We start from the raw sequence: 18,213 nt of genomic DNA, 5'->3' as shown, positions 1-18,213 counted from the left end.
AAAAATTGTATTTTTGGGATTAAAATATTTTAAATAGTTAATATATGGTAATACATTAACGTTTAATAAAATAACTTTTGTATTACAAAAACATCATACAAAATAATTTCTCAAAGTTCAAGGAGATTTTACCATTAAATAAGACATTTTTATTTTTTAATATCTTCGAATCGATTGCTACATATGAGGCAAAATTCCTGAAATGTCCGAACAAAAAATTAAAAGTTCTCGAATTTAATCCATACTTTTCTTAAATGTTTTTATTGTTGGTGAAAGTCTAAAAATCAATTATTATTGAATTTAATAAAATAGTTTTTGAATTACAACGTTTTTAATTTTTGACTTTTGAAAAAAAAATTTTTTTTCTATGTACAATACTTATAAGTAGAATGCATAAAAGTTAACATATATATAGGGTCAGTCGGGGTAAATCCGAACGGGAGGTAAATCCGAACGCTAATTATTTCAGCTTAATTAAAATTTTTAAAAATAAGTTCGATATGAGAATTTTTACCTCAGATCCTCTTGAAGAGATTCTAAGTATTATCCCATTTTTTGTTTGTTAATTAGCAACAGCATAAACAAAGATAACAAGTATTGCAAAAAAGATTGAAAATCAAAGATGACACTCTTTCAGTATTTTGTCTCGTATTTAAAGAAAAAGAAGCTAAAAATTCATTTTATTATTTATAATTGTTTGTTATGAATACTAGAACAGAAACAATATTTGATTTTTGCCTTCTGTAAAATTTTATTAATAATATCAGACCGTTCGTATTTACCCAAGAAAATTGGAAAACTGGGGTAAATCCGAACGGTATTTTTAATAATTTTTTTTTACATCAGAGCCACACAAAATTGTTTTTATTTCATTACACTATTATTTTAACATTATAAAAGTACATAGAAAAAAGTTTTTCTTTCTATACGTATCCTCGTTAGTAATTAATAAGCAGAAACTTAATCTCTGTTCTCTCGAATGAGTGTTTCAATTTTTTTGCCAAATAATTTGTTAAAAAAAGTTTTTCAGGATCTTAATAAAATTTGGTATTCTACGGTTTTTTGGGGTCGCTAATTACCAATTTGAAGTCAGTTTTTCAAAATTCAAAATGGCGGACGAGAATTAAAAAATTTATTGGATTCGCTCGAAAATTGTTACTCGGGGGGTTTCAGGGTTAGCAAATTTGGTCATTTTTAAAAATAAGTTTTAGGAAAGTTCGCCATTTTGAATTTAAAAAATTTCACTTTTATTTTTGTATTTACATTCAATCACTCCAAAATACTTTCTGTACCAAGTTTTGCAAAAATCCGTTATGATTTGATAAAGTTATTGAAGGTTTTAATTGTGTAATGCATTTTAATTTTTAACCTGTTTGATTTTTGTATTTATATATGATGCATTATTACATAATAGGTTTATTATCGTATTTTTTTGAGTTTTTATATAAGTTTAACAATTGCAATACTTTAAATTTATTTTCCCTAAGATTTTTCTGAAATACAGTGGCGTTCGTATTTACCCCCATATTTTAGGAAAGTTGCAAAGTATCGAGGTAAATACGAACGCTAAGTTTCCTGCGATTGTAATTTATCAAAAAAAATTTCTACCCCATAAAATTGTTCTATGGAAGTAAAGTAACAACTTCATGCACCAGAATACCGGAAGTATTTTTTTTTTAAAGAAAAAACTTATGTTATTGTTGAAACTTACTAAAACCGTTCGGATTTACCCCGGTTGACCCTACATTGAAAAAAATTTTTTTTTCAAAAGTCAAACATTAAAAACGTTGTAATTCAAAAACTATTTTATTAAATTCAATAATATTTTAGAAAAGTATGGATTAAATTCGAGAACTTTTAATTTTTTGTTTGGACATTTCAGGAATTTTGCCTCATATTTACAATTATTTTCACATTCTTAATAATTTAAATTCATTATATTTTCTAATGAATTATTTAAACTACAAATTTTCTTTTTACAGTTTAATTATATTTTTTATAAAGAATAATATAGTAATATAACCTGAAATTATAATTAATCAAAAATTGAAAGTTAAATAAAAGTTAAATTGAAAGTTAAATTGAAAGTTCTCAAAGGGCAATCGTAGGGTTCTTGTTATTCTTCTCACTATTAACCATTAAAACTAATTTTTGAGAAAAACAAGCGTCACCAAAAACATCAGGACCTAACCAGAATTCTGCATTTTTCCATATCAGAAACTTACCAAATTTTAGTTTTCGATAAGGAAACTTAGGGAAACTTCTCCACGGGCTCTTTTTTAAATTTTCTATGATTGTCAAGAAATGGTTAGACTGACAATTATGTGTACTTAGTGTAATAAAAGTGCAGTTACAAAGTATTTTGCTGATATTAACAAAAATTTAAATTAATTATGCAACAACTTTATATATTTTTAGAAAAATTTAATAACTCGCTTTCTTTTTGACTAAGTACTAAACACCAACGAAAAAGGCGCGCGCTTTGCGCGCGCAGTCTTTGTCTAGTATATATATATATCTACACATTATATTTGAACGTATCAATGCAATAGAATCGGTCCAGCGCTCGGATCCATTCTCTAATGGTAGTCAGGTAGCAGTGAGCAACAACGGCCCACCCACTGCTACTCGACTACCATCAAAACGTGCGTCCATGCGCTTGACGGGTTATTGCATTGACACGTTCATTTTCATATATATCTCGAATACTAAAAGAGCTAAAGATATACATTTTTTTATAATTGTATAGGATATTTTTTATTTCTCTCTCCTCTCTCTCTTTTTTATTCTCTCTCTCCCATACGTTATATTATATGATAGATAGGTAGCCGGGGAGGTACGAATTCAACACAAATAAACTCTACACAAGAAAATACTGCACCGTTAACTGTACACGAGTCAATTCTCCCCTAGTGAAAAAAAATACGTATAATATAATATAATATAATATAATATACTAATAAACAAAAATATATTCCATATTTATATATTCCTAAATATTAAAAATTATAGACACGTATATTTATACGTATAATTCTTGTTTCAAATTCGTATGTCTTATTATACGTATAATAATACGTATAATAGTATACGTATTATTATATACGTAATATTATTCGCATAATTATACGTGTTTTTTCAATAGGATCAACAAAATTAAATAAAAATTCTTCACAATTAAATATTACATCGAAAAACCCTACATAATAAACTATTTACTAGAAAATTATTATCTTCATAAACTCTACACAAATAAACTCAACACATTAAGATTTAGAATGAAAAAAATAAAAATATTTTTTTTTATAATTCCACACAAATAAATATTACATTAGTAAATTCTACGCAGCTATAAAAAATAATAAATTAAATTCGACACAAAAGGAAAGATTATTTTCATGTGTTGTCAAATGGCTGTCACAATCAGTAAAATACTGTCGATATTGTTTATTAATTTTTTAATATAAATAGAGACCTGTCGGAACTGACGTTTTCTTACATTCGGCGACAAAAAGTCTGCAGGGAAGTTTACAGTTGAGATAATTTGCAGTGAGACATTTGTTTATTACTATACAGTCCCAGTCGAGGGTGTACATATTAAAGGGACATATTCTTCAGAAAAAAATAAGACGAAAAGTCCTTTACAGTTTTTTAAAATTTTTTATAGTTTTTGCGTAAATTGCAATTGAAAATTTAAAAATTACGCGTTGTGATTGGCCGTGCAAGCTCAGTGGGCCGGTAGGCGGGGCGACTTGAACAGAACATTTCCAAAATTTGCAGGCGTAGGCGTTTACTAAGTAAGAAAGTTAGGTAGTTACTTTAACATTATAAAATGGTTATTAATTTATTACGTACGCTAAAGTGTAAATTTATTATTTTATTTTAACCCGATGCATCACAGCGCTGATGGTAAACGCCCACGCCTGCAAATTTTGGAAATGTTCTGTTCAAGTCGCCCCGCCTATCGGCCCACTGAGCTTGCACGGCCAATCACAACGCGTAATTTTTAAATTTTCAATTGCAATTTACGCAAAAACTATAAAAAAGTTTAAAAAACTGTAAAGGACTTTTCGTCTTATTTTTTTCTGAAGAATATGTCCCTTTAATATGTACACCCTCGACTGGGACACCCTGTATAAGGAAGTTTTTTTGGAAAATTTTAAGCCGATTCATTGAAAACTTTGAACAATATTGAAGTTTTAAGAAAGCGCGTGCGGCACGCTAGCGCGTCACCCGGCTCTGTGCATTAAATACACGAAGTAGTATAAGGAGACGTAACGCCATGCATTCAAAGCAACCCCAAATGCGTGTCCTAGAGTTACTAAGGTTTTCGAATAATGCTCTTGTAGCGCCTCTACTGAGATAAATCGGAATCAAAATATGTCGTCTGCTATCGCGTAAACAACTGTAGTTGACAGCAAAAGTGTTTTGATCACGAAGTGGTTTTGATAAAATATTGTGTAATAAATAAATAATAATATAAATATTGTGAAATATTATATAAAAAAAAAATTAAATCTGATTCCACAAAGTGCAAATCACATATCTTATCCTTTTTTGTCAATTTTGGTTTTTTCCAATGCCAACAATAGCACTCGCCCAAGTTAACAAACTTTCATTCTATAAAAGGAAAGCATTAAAAAATAAAAAACACTTCGGAAATAATTAAAACTCTAATGATATAATATTAACAATAATAAAACAATAATAAATAATAAAAATTAAATACTGTTCGAGCCGAAAAAAAACTTCGATTTTCTCCATTTTTTTCTTCTTTTGTAGTTATTTTTGATCCACATCCTTTTATAAAACATGACATTTCACTGATAACATTAACAAAGCACAAAGTGCAAGCGCGAAACACCGGTTCAAGACAATTTGTCAGCACATGCGAGCACGTGATAAATTTTAATTCTCTATTTCTCCACGCGCGGCGTCCTCATCGCATTATTAGAAAAATGCAGAAACTCTAGGACACGATTTTGGGGCTCACTTTCACCACAATCTACTATGGGCGTTACGTCTCCTTATACTACTTCGTGATTAAATATGACCAGCTTTCCACAAGTTTAATATTCATTTAATTAAATTAATAATTAATTTTACTTGATAATTAATTTATTATTATTTAATATTAAATTAATAAAGTTATATTACATAAAATATTTTATACACAAAATTACCAAGTAAACAATTTTTATATACATATTTAATACTTTTAAATATGTTTTTAAAAATTCATACTTTTATTTTTAGGTATGTAGGTAATTAATAACAAACATAAAATTATAATTGTTTTCAAAATTGCACATTACGTAAAAATTTAATATTTTCTTAACATATTGAAAAACATTTGAACATCTTTGAGTTCACATACTACTAAAAATTTATTTATGACAAATATAGCTATGTAAACAATCTTTATCATATTTAATACTTATTTTGTGTATAAAATATTTTATGTAATATAACTTTATTAATTTAGTATTTAATAATAATAAGTTTATTATCAAGTAAAATTAATATTAAACTTGTGGAAAGCCGGTTATATTTAATGCACAGAGCCGGGTGACGCGCTAGCGTGCCGCACGCGCTTTCTTAAAACTTCAATATTGTTCAAAGTTTTCAATGAATCGGCTTAAAATTTTCCAAAAAACTTCCTTATATAGTAATAAACAAATGTCTCACTGCAAGTTATCTCAACTGTAAACTTCCCTGCAGACTTTTTGTCGCCGAATGTAAGAAAACGTCATTTCCGACAGGTCTCTATTTATATTAAAAAATTAATAAACAATTAGTGATTTTTTAATTTTTCATTATATTGTCGTCGCTTCAGTAGACCCAAGAGCGCGTGTACACTAATTTTTAATCAAATCCGTTAATAATTGTAAAAAATACGATGATTTATGTTTTAAAACTTAATGAAATTTGTGAATCAAGATTTCTTAGTTTTTGGATTTATTATTTAAAATATTCGTTTTTCTAAAAAATGTTAAAGGAAAAAAAGATGCGCCTATTTATTTCCTACAAGGTAATACTTTTCAAAAATCAAAATTTTGAATTTTATTAAATAAAAATTTAAAAATTTTAATAGTGTTCGGTTCTTTCAAAGTGTCAGGCGTGAACACGAAAACATTTAATTTTTTTAAAAGTGTAGACAAGTAGACAAGTAATCAGTTATTTATAGGAAGATAGATATGTATGTATTTAGAAAATGTTCGAATTATAAACTTTTTAAATATCAGCATTTTTAAGTCAAACAACATATGTATGAAATTGTAATAAAGTAAGGATTTCGAATTTGATAAAAAAAAACTTAAAAATGTTGTTATTAAAAAAATTTATTTATATGTAGAAAAAGCCATTAAGGAAAACTTGGAAAATCTAATTTATGAGGGATTAAGGGACCCGGCCTCCCGCGGTGCTAGTTCGCTCCGACACTCGAAGTCAGGCCCCTGTCCGCATGGTAGGGGAAGGTTACGTCCCCTCACGGGAGCGAATGGATAATCCCTTTACGCGCAGGAAACCATAAAAGGAAGCGTATATTATTTTCAGTTTCAGCAAAAGAGCTATGTCTTGCAAAATAAAAAGATATTTAAATCCAAAAAAATCATTTTTTAAATATTAAATTTGCCATTTGCAGATTTTGACGATTTCATAACGATATAAATTTACACGTCTTAACATTAAAATTTTCTTTTGGAGATGTTATACAATTTCATGATTTACATAATATGTAAATATAATTATTTAAATCATTATTTTTTCAAATTCACACAATTTTTAATTTTGCAATGAAAAGCTATAAAACTATAAAAGACCCTTCCGAACGCCAGTTGGATACCTGACTCACAGATCCCTCAAATTTTAAATAATTATGTTTGCTTGATTTTAGTTACAGAGTAAAAATTCCTGAAGTGGCCCTTCCTATTTTTATAAAGTTGCAAAATTTAAAATAAGTCTTTGTTTTTTCAAATATTTGTATCTGGTAATATGTTCACGGAGTATTTTGAAAATATTCAAAATATTTATAATATTTATTGTTACTTGGAGATTTTTTTAACCCTTTTATTGAAATAGTTATAACTATTTGAATTTTTTCATAAATTAAACAAAATTTTATGGACTTTAATAATTTTTTTTAAAAACAATTGAAATTTTAAGTGCTTTCTACACGCGATTTTAAAAATTTTTTTTGCTACGTGTTCTTTAAAATGTAGTTAACCAAGATAAAAGACATTTTAGGGAAAATGAAACGGTTTTTTATAATTTGACTTTTTCCGAGCACTGCATATTACGCTCAAGTACTGCCGCGGGAGAGCCACGCACGTTCAACGGCGCCAAACCTGTAGTATTTAATTTTTATCTGGTATCAGTTAGGTTCGCTCAATTCTCACAAAAGAGTGTTGATTTTTCTAATTTTTATATCATTATCTACTTTTTGACACTGAAAAGTTGGATTAGATTCGTCTTCTGTTTCATCATTTTCACTAAACTCTTCATCTTTTTCTTGTCAAAAAGTAAATAATGAACCCATGTAGAAAATAATCATGGAAGACTGGGTGCGACATATTATCTATAAAGTTTTTGTAACGTTTAACAAGAAACGTACAACTATACAGATATTATCATGAATCTGTACAGTGAAACTATCTAGTTTCACTGTCTAGTTAAATTGTGACAAAACTATCTAGAAAAGTCCTAGTTTAAACAGAATTAACATAACCTTTTTGCTTGTAGTTAACTGTATAGAAATTGTATAGAAACTGTACAGAATTTCAATATTAAGAATATATTATATTATAAATATTATATGTTAGAATAATTAATAAATTATTATTTAAAATATATACATGAAATACATATAAAATTATAATTATTATTACTTTAGCATATATATTTAATTAATTTTATAAATTCGTAAACTATATACAACTATGTACTATAAATTATTATTATTTAATTATTTTATAGGGGAGATGTATGCAGGTTGAGACAGTTGATATTATATTAAATTTTGTATTTTTAAAATTAATTACTATTTTCTTAGGCAATGTTGATGCTCTGACCAATACTTTTTGAACGACAAATAATAACACAAATAATTCAGTAAAATATAATTTATTCATATAAACTTGTCAACAATTTTACTTTTATTTTAGTAACTCTTCTGAAAAGTGATTTATTGATATTAACTTTCTTCCAACACTGCTAACAAAAACAATCATCATAACCTAAAATATCGCTTGCGTCACGGTCAGAGTTGCCAATGACCCTACCTAAACGCTACTGCGCTTGCGTTACGACAACTCTCTTATAGGTCGAAAAAAGCGCGCTTATATAAAATGCTTAATAATAAGAAAACTTTAATAAAGCAATATAAAAATATTTTTACTATTGAATTTTTTTTGTTAAGGCCAGGCTCCTCCAAAAACCGTGTTTTTTTCAAACAAATTTTATTTATATTACAAAAAATATTTATAAATCAAAGTTTTTATAAATTAAAAGACTTATAAAAGTACTACTTGAAAAAAATTTTTTTTCTTATTTTTTCAAAATGGCAGCTCCTAAAATCGCTGCCGAAACGCGTCCTTCGTGTTGGTGGGTGACAGGATAACTCAAAAACGAATCATCTGAAAGCAAAAATCAAAACGGTTTCTTAATCTGTATCACATTGGCTATGGTGTGAACTACAACCAAAAATATTCATTGTTATTTACAAAAGTTATAAACAATTAAAAGTGAAAAAAAGGGTAAAATACTTAAAAAGTCTGCCATTTTGTTTTTTTTTGGTGAAAATATTTTATTGTAGTTCACACCATAGCCAATGTGATACAGATTAAGAAACCGTTTTGATTTTTGCTTTCAGATGATTCGTTTTTGAGTTATCCTGTCACCCACCAACACGAAGGACGCGTTTCGGCAGCGATTTTAGGAGCTGCCATTTTGAAAAAATAAGAAAAAAAATTTTTTTCAAGTAGTACTTTTATAAGTCTTTTAATTTATAAAAACTTTGATTTATAAATATTTTTTGTAATATAAATAAAATTTGTTTGAAAAAAACACGGTTTTTGGAGGAGCCTGGCCTTAATTATATTGCTTCCAAATAAAAAAATACTAATTTCCTTAATATACTTAAGTATATAATAACAATTATAATAATAATTTTATTATATTTATATCATTATTATAATTATTTTTCAAATAAAATATTCTTCCCCTCTACACTTTTTAATAAATGAAGCTTCTCATTGGTTTTTCCATTTCTTGTTTGTCCATTACTTGCTGAGGACCAATAATAGAGATCGATTTCTCCTGTCTGCTAGATAATTCTAGATTTACGATATAGTTTCTATCTAGTTTAACTATATATTAAAACTACATAGTAACTAGCCTATCAAATCGTTACACTTTTAGATAGTTTCTGTACAGATTATCTATGTCGCGCCAGTATAGTATCAAGAAAAACTAGAGAGTATCGTTATAGTGCCATGACTATTTTCCACATGGGAAATAAAAATTAGAAAAATCAACACTCTTTTGCGAGAATTGGGCGAACCAAAGATTAAAATGTCTCGATTTTTTTGTCAGGATGATCGGACGAATGTTTCTAATATTATACAAAATATTATTATATTATAAAATATTATAATAAGTATTAAAATATATTATTATAAAATATTATATAATAAAAATTGTATATTGTAAAAAATCTAACTGATACCAGAAAAAAATTAAATACTAAAGGTTGGGCGCCGTTGAACGTGCGTGGCTCTCGCGCGGCAGTACTTGTGCGTAATATGCAGTGCTCGGAAAAAAATCAAATTATAAAAAAACCGTTTCATTTGCCCTAATGAAATATTCCAGGAATGTGATTGGAATATCCCGTGTTATTCAGCAATTATCATTTTCATTTCAATTATGATGGTTTTCCTTTATTTTTTCATTTTTTTGAGGATTCTCCTAGGGTGCCCACAACCGGTTACTACTTTTTTCACTAAAAGTGATCACTTCACTAAATTGTTAATAAAATCTTTCCAATTGAAGGAATCAATTTATTTTTTTTTTACAGTTACCTAAGGTCTCTAGATTGCCACTGATACACACGACTCTCATAATATGCATTTGGTTAAAAGTTATGAGCCATAAACAAAAGGGTGCCCACAACCGGATTTATTCCCTTACTATATTGAAAAAGAAGGATACTAAAAATTAGATTTCATAAAGCTTAAAAGACTGTTTTTTTTAATTTTATATTTATATCATATCAATGCGCATGAGCGCGATTAGTCCGCGTAAATTCGAAAAGAGATGTAAAATCTCAAAGCCACGTGTCCCGAAGTGAAACCCCTCCCCCCTCTCGTGGTCAAGTGTAGCATTTTACTGACACCCCCCACTCCCTAAATGGGAAACGTGGTTTTATGGAAGACCCCCTATGAAATTTGTTTGTTTCCCAAACCTGAGCGTTTTGTGAATACTCCAACCGGGTTTTATAGATGGCGCTAGAGATCCTGTTGATAACACTGGAAATTTTTTTCCGTGTGGAAATTTACTCAAAACAAATTATATCCTCAAAATATGTTTTAATTTTCAGGAGTTTTTGGGTAAAAAAAATGCATATTACCAATCGAAAAAGCATCAAAAAAGCTTTCGAATCTGATATTGGTAAAAAAATTTTATTTTGATATTTAATAAAAAAAAATAATTAAAACATGCGCTATACCGTAGAACCCTAAAACTTTCACCACCTTCCCCTCTGATAATATTAAACTAAATGAAAAAATATTTTTACCAAAGATTAATATCTATGAGTACTACAAATGCCCCAAGTTTAAGCGTAATCGAAAAAAAAATTGTTGAACCTTGATCACCTCACGTGTGATCCCTCATATACAATTATACATACATACTTTTAAAGGAGAAAGAAATTTTTACTGGGCAAACACTTTTGGGTTGAATATGATTACGGTGCACCGTGTTAGTTTATTTTGTAATAATCTCTGAAATTCTTCAAAATTTATTATAACTAGTGCCTCCGACGGCTTTTGGCCGTCTCTGTTGCTTCTATTCTTAGTCCATTCAATTTAAATTTCAATTTATGTTTCATAATTTATTACAATTATTTTATTAAATATTTCATACTATTGTTAACAAAATGCAAAAAGGCATGTAATTATAGAGAAAGTTTTAAAGAAAAAAATAATAATCTATTATATTTGTAAAATTTGTCTAAAAATAATAATAATTGTTGAATAATTTTTTTTAAAACTAAAAACACTTTTTTATTCAAGGTAATATTATTTTCATAATAATTTAATTTATTACAATTATTTTATTATAATTTAATAAATTTCATTATTTTAAAATAGCGCGCGCTATTTTGTCTTGGGCCAATAAAGTGATTTGAACTAAATGTAGGTTATGTTCGTGTCTGATTCATGATAGCTGCAAATATTTACGACAAATAAATACTTTGCAAGTGTATATTTATTACAATTAAGTAAGTTATGCAAAATATATAGGTGGAACAATAATTTAAGGTGATTTTTATAAAATAAATATTGATTTAGATGCTCTGGAAAGCAAAGTTCATTTTTTCTTACATTCGATTTTTTCGACCATCGAGATATTTCGATACATTTTCATGTGCTTTGCATGCACTGTCTTTTTAAAGGAAAGGACTAGGAAACCCTGGTTGGGCCAAGCTGGCGCGCATTTACAAACTGGAAAAAACTGTAAACTTTTTCACACGGGATATACATAATAAGAACAATAATTTATGTGAGTAAAAAGATAATTAAAAAAAAACACATTAATATGTTGAACACTGTGCTTTGTTTATTATTTTTTGACATTTTTTTAAATTAGTAAAATTGGCGAAGCCTTTGACAACACCCAATTTTAAATAAGGATATTATAATTTCTGCTAATTATACGCTAGCTTAGGAGTGATTTCTCTCAAACAAAAAAATTAGTTTTTTTATTTAAAAATGTTCGTTTTATATCTATTAGAACAAATTTAGGAAAATTTTATTTCATGCTTTTTACAACCAATGTAGTACTAATTATGTAAATATTTATTTAAATTTCGCTAAGTATTACTTGTATTATGCTTATTTTCAAATTTTTTTCATAAATACTTTATGTTATTTAAATTATAGCGCTTTTTATAAGACACAAAGAACATTAATTTAATATGTTTTGATATAATTATAATATCATAAACTTTGTCGCTTTAGAAGTTTTATTGGTGTGACAACTATCTTGCTTAACACAAAATAATAAATATAAGATTAAAGTCGAAATAAAGATTAAAAGTGAGATAGAATATTAATAATATTAGTTCTATGTTTAATTAACTTTCGATACATATGTAGTAGTAGTAATAATAATAATAATAATAATAATAATAATAATAATAATAATTTTCATTTATTATAGAGTTTCATCGAACAAGTAGATATTGTACATAAGTAGATTCTTGATTCTCTATCTACATAAAAATTTATATTAATTCTTTTGAAAGCGATTGCTTTTATTAAAAAATAATATTTCCAACAAAAGTCAAGTAAATTTTTTTTGAAATTATGAAAATATGTAAAAGGGGAGTGAAAGTTAAAGGTAATACAGATATATACAAATATTTAATTGAATTTTAATAATCTACTATTTTCTAATAATATGATAAGTTTGTTTCGTTAAAGAAAATTTTATCATTAAATAAGTAAAAGAGAGTTTTAATGGCTCATCAATTTAAAATGAGTTAAAACTATTGTTGATATTAGTGTTAAGTGTCATTTTACAGTTTATATTGTCATTATCTAAAATAAATAAAAGTTTTTTATTTTTTTCAAATAAAAGTATAATTATGATTATGTATGTAAACCTAAAGACTTAAAAATAAAATGTGTGAAAAAAACTAAAAAACATTCAAGGTTTGTATGCTGGAAATCTACATTTATTTTCTAAGATGTGCGCAAACGCTAAAATTCAGTAACGTAAGAAATTTTCTATTGAAAGAAAAATATATTTTAATCCAATGGTTTATAAAATGAAAAAAAATTTAAAATTTTTCATTATTTCATCATTAAGTTAAGTCAAAATTCAAAAGTGGAAATTTACTCATAACAAATTATATCCTCAAAATCTATTTTAATTTTCAGAAGTTTTAAGAGAATGTTTTATTCGTCTACTTCACTGGCATTGGTTGATTCTCATACACGTGTTCTATAGTTCTTAGATTGCACTCGGTATTTTACCAACGACTTTAGTTTCCGTGCAAATGTACTAGAGGAAGGTTAATTTTCTCCAGCAACTCACATATTATACTTTATTAAATAGGTACAATTTTTATCTACAAATTTCTCTAGTCCTATTTAATTGTAAAACTACAAAATTTATTAATTATTTCACAAAAGTTTTAATTTTTATTATGAACTATAGTTTTTGAAACAATTAATAATCAGATAATTTTTAAATTATATACATTTGTTTACGTCATATTCGTTATTGAAACCCGATGTTTATATATTTTTTAAGCCGAATAATTTTCGAAATAATTTATATACATGAACTTTAAAATATTTTTAAACATCAAAATAAATATTGGTAAAATGTAAACTTTATATAGGTACATCAATCTATTTGTTTTGAAGCCAGGAATACAACTCTACCAAAATTTATTATAAATTTTCATGAAGAAAAAAGTTATTTCAAAAAATACGAAAAACGATTTTTTTCAAAAATTAAAAAGTGATTTAATTTACAGATTTTAAGTAAAATATAGACTTTTTATAGATTAATCAATTCGTTTGAATGCGAGAAATCAGATTTTGGACAAAAAATTAAATTTATAGTGTAAAAATTTTTTTGGTTAAAAAACGTATTTATTAAAGCGTGTTCGGGATAATTTGCATACAAGATTTTATGACATACACACACACACACACACATCTGAACATTTGCTTAAAACTTCAAATGTATGCACTCTAGATAAAAATAAGCCCATATAACCCATTTGAATATCCGGATCAAATAACTCGACCGACGCTCGGACGCACGCTCTAATGGTAGTCGGGTAGTAGTGAGCCGCCCACAGGCTGTCACTGCTACTTGACTGGTAATAGAGCGTTCGTCCGAGCGTCGGTCGAGTTATTTGATCCGGGTATTCATTTTTAAAAAATCGAAATTCGTTACAAATACAAAGTTTCCTCGAGAGGAGAAGAAACAAAAAATATTAATTTTTAATCAATTTGTTTAAAAAATAAAATTTGTTTATAACGTTTAAACTTTTTCTCCCTCTTTTTGAAGCGCGAAAAAATCATGAATATTGTTAAAATCATAATAAATCAATGATTACATTTTTAGATAGCATTATTTTTTGTTCTCGAAATATGTGACATGGACAGTGAAAAGACGGCTTATGTAAGAAAAAATCAATTTTTTATTGATTGGTGATTCTGATAGAGAAAACTTTTTTCTATTAGAATCACCAATCAATAAAAAATTAATTTTTTCGCACGTAAGCCCTTTTTTCACTGTCCAGGTCACATATTATTAATTACTTAACTAATAAAAGTTAATAAAGAAAGAAATATTTTACGAACAAATAAAATTAGAGTAATTATAAAAACAACATTCTAATGCATATTGAAATCCGCATTCAACAAGCCTTATATGAACTATTGCGGATAAAAGTGTGTTAAATTAATAATCATTAATAAATTTTTTTATAATAATTAATAACATTTGAAGGAATGTAGATAAACCAACAATACTTTTTTATTTGGAATATCATTTAATTTTGTGACAAATAAGATTAATGCAAGTTGAGTTTTTAACAATCCAAATTATTAACAGATGATTATTTAAAATAGCTGTTCCTGCACCCCACAGCACAAATTGGCGGAAGTTGCCTACCTACTCTGTATGGTATTTCTCATTGTCAGTCTTTCTCTAAATAACATTTTATAATTAATTTTCGATTCTCGGTTGGACGCGGATTTCGGTAAGCATTGGAATGTTGTTCTTAAAATTATTCTAATTTTATTTGTTCGTAAAATATTTTATTTTTTATCATATTTTATTTTTTAATTTATATCTCCAATAATATTAAAAATTTCAAATTCAAAATTTGTACAATTATTTAACACCAGTATCACTACAATTTACCTTTATGGGATTTTTTTGATCTGAATTGTTTACTTAATTTAAGAAATACAAAAAAATTAGAATAATTTTTTCATTATTTTATGAATTTTTTCAAAGTGCATTGTGTTTGTTTGTTAGAAACCATAATTTTAATTCACATTTTAATGAATTATGATTAGATAACAATTGTCATTTTATCCGTCAATAAAAATTATCAAAATCGAGATTTTTTCTATAAAATAGTAATGAAATAATAATTTAAAACATAAAATAAATATACATATGATTAAAGTGGGGGAGATGTACACAGAAATACCATATTCGGAAAATCAACCGTAAATATTTTATTTTTAACAAAAATTAGTACTTTCTTAGGCAATGTTGTAGTCCTGGAAGTACTTTTTAAACGGCATATAAAACTTTTTGTTAAATGTTTACAAAAATTTTTTTTTTCAAAAAGTACAACTGCAACATAGCGAGCGAGAAATGTATCGCTTGTTATCTTATTAAAATGCATTATTTTCCTTATTATTTTTAAAATTACGTAGATTTGCTTTTAATAATTACTCTTTATGCGTTTCATGTATAATTTTTATTATTTTTATTGAATAGCATACAGAATTATGAATTTTGGTTTCGTTAAACTTTCAACGTTACCTTTTTCAGCCTAATTCACAGTTACAACAAAAAAATATTTCGATTGCATGTCAAATCATTACCTTTAAAATAAGCCCAAAAATGTTAAAATCTCTTAATTCTTTTAGGAATTATGTTAATTTAAAGAAAACAATGAAAATTCAAGATTTTTTTCTATATTTTATTTAAAAATTAACCCATTCTTCAAGCTTATTTTTTGCACAATTTAGATAGTTTTTAAGATATTAACAAGTTGTTCATTTGATGATCATTTAGCTTCTTCATCATAATAAACAACACATATATTATTACTTTTAAAAAAATTCAAAATTTAAATTTTTTCTTAACAATAAAAATACCAATCAATTTTATACATATTGGGAAAATGTAAACTTTATACATATATTTTTTTTAACCCCTTGGCTGTCGAAGAGATTTCCACTGTTTTGGCCAAAAGTGTGTTGGAAAAAAATTTTTTTGGATTTTAATGAAACTTGGTATACTAAGGTTTTTGGGGTCGCTGATTACGAATCCGAGGTCCGTTTTTCAAAATTCAAAATGGCGGGTCCAATATGGCGGACGACTTTTTCAAAAATTGATCCAATTTGTCTGAAAATCGTTTCTCGAGGTTTTCGGGGTCGCTGATTACGAATCCGAGGTCCATTTTTTAAAATTCAAAATGGCTGATCCAATATGGCGGACAATTTTTCAAAACTGATCGGATTCGCTTGAAAATGGTTACTCGGGGGTTTTTGGGGTCGCTGATTACGAATTTGACATCAGTTTTTCAAAATTCAAAATGGCGGATCCAAAATGGCGGACGAATTTTTCAAAACTGATCGGATTCGCTTGAAAATGGTTACTCGGGGGTTTTCGGGGTCGCTGATTGCGAATCCGGGGTTCGTTTTTCAAAATGGCGGATCAAATATAATTATTTGTAGACGGATTATTGTAGTTATACAATAATTTTTGATAAAGTCAAATTTAGTTATATACCCTGACATTAGCTGGTGAATTTGGATTGTACAATTCATTAAATTTTTTAAATTCACGACCCCAGAATGTGCCACGAGGAGGCTGTCATAGAAGTTTACATTCCATTTTTTTTGTATTTTTTTATATTTTTTTTGTATTTTAATTTTTTTAATTTTGTTGTTTTTTTATATAAAAATTTTTTTTGTATTTGTAAAATAAAACAGAAAGAAGATTTGAGAACTGGGTAGGTTTAACCTACTTCTTTAATTGAACATGATACATTCTTTACACATAAGTTTTACATCTTTTCTTACACCAAGTGTTGAGCAAACAATACATCGTTTTCGTGTAACTTTTTCTGATTGTGAGTCCAGCAGTTCTGTTGGAAAGTGCATTTTTGAAAAATCTGGAAGAATATTTTCGTGGCTAGGAGTTTGTTTTTCTTTTTTACTTGTTTCACAGTGTTTTGCAAGGAGTTCATTGATTAGCGCTCGTCGAAAATCTAAGTGCCGCATTTTCTTTTCAGGGTGAAGCTGGTTGTAAATTGCCAATGCGTTGTGAATTGCAATATCGATTGCATGAAAGTACAGCTTATGGTACCACTTTATTGTTTTTCGAAGTATTTTGTACGCACTCAATGACTGATCTTTCAAGTCAACACCTCCCATATTATCGTTATAAGAAATAACGACATTGGGTTTCATAACTTCTTGGCGCGTAAGTTTGTTTGTTTTATTGGTGCCGATCATAGTAGGCACATGCATAGTTGATAACATGGTAACTATTTTTTTATCTTTCCATGCCAAGAAACACATCTTAGGCGTATGCAATACTTTCATGTCGCCAACTTTCATGCCTTTCGTACTTATACCTTTGGCATGTACTTACGATTTATTCTCACTGTTCCACAAACATTGGTTTTCTCGTCTACCAATTGTTTACAGAGCAGTGGCGAAGTGTACCAGTTATCGATATGTAAAGATCGACCTTGTCCTGAAAGATCTCCAAGAAGCCTTTTCACCACCGAACCTGATTTGCCAATTCCCTTGTTGACATAATTAGTGTCATTTTCATTACCTACATACGTTTCAATGTCATAAACATACCCAGTTTTTGATTCGCAAAACACGAAAAGTTTTATGCCAAAGCGACTGCGTTTCAGGGGGTTGAATTGTTTGAAATGTAGTCGACCTTTCCATGGTACCAACGATTCATCGATGCAAATATTTTCACCTGGTCTGTAAGCTTTTTGAAAATTTTCCGTTAGAGCTTCTAATACAGGTCGAATTTTGTGAAGTTTATCTGTACTATTCTCATCATCTTCGACAAAATACAGCAATGAAAGAAGTTGTCGAAATCGATTGTACGGCATTATTCTTTTAAAATAAGGTGTTTCTAACATTTCATCTTTAGTCCAGTACATGTCCAATGACGGTTTTTTCACAATACCCA

The 18,213-nt window shown here is 27.6% G+C and overlaps 2 protein-coding genes across 7 annotated transcripts in view; one reads left to right on the top strand and one right to left on the bottom strand.

Annotated features, from left to right (window-relative positions):
• The first annotated feature begins 13,195 nt into the window (after positions 1-13,195).
• The window catches only part of LOC127291230 (putative sodium-dependent multivitamin transporter), a 425,330-nt gene continuing 420,312 nt past the window's right edge, over positions 13,196-18,213 (top strand). For 5 of the 6 annotated variants that reach the window (XM_051320226.1, XM_051320223.1, XM_051320221.1 and 2 more), the window contains exon 1: positions 13,196-13,341. The gene's annotated coding sequence lies outside the window, so the exon portion shown is untranslated. The remainder of the gene's footprint in view (positions 13,342-18,213) is intronic. The other variant, XM_051320222.1, reaches the window with a different exon arrangement.
• Positions 17,627-18,133, bottom strand: LOC127291244 (piggyBac transposable element-derived protein 4-like). Its single transcript, XM_051320240.1, has one exon. It carries the CDS (start codon positions 18,131-18,133, stop codon positions 17,627-17,629), a length of 507 nt encoding a protein of 168 aa, XP_051176197.1.

Source organism: Leptopilina boulardi, unplaced genomic scaffold, assembly GCF_019393585.1.
Source record: "Leptopilina boulardi isolate dan_hultmark-lab unplaced genomic scaffold, ZJU_Lbou_2.1 LbouV2_13, whole genome shotgun sequence".
Lineage (NCBI taxonomy): Eukaryota > Metazoa > Arthropoda > Insecta > Hymenoptera > Figitidae > Leptopilina > Leptopilina boulardi.
This window is presented reverse-complemented; position numbering and strand designations above follow the sequence as displayed.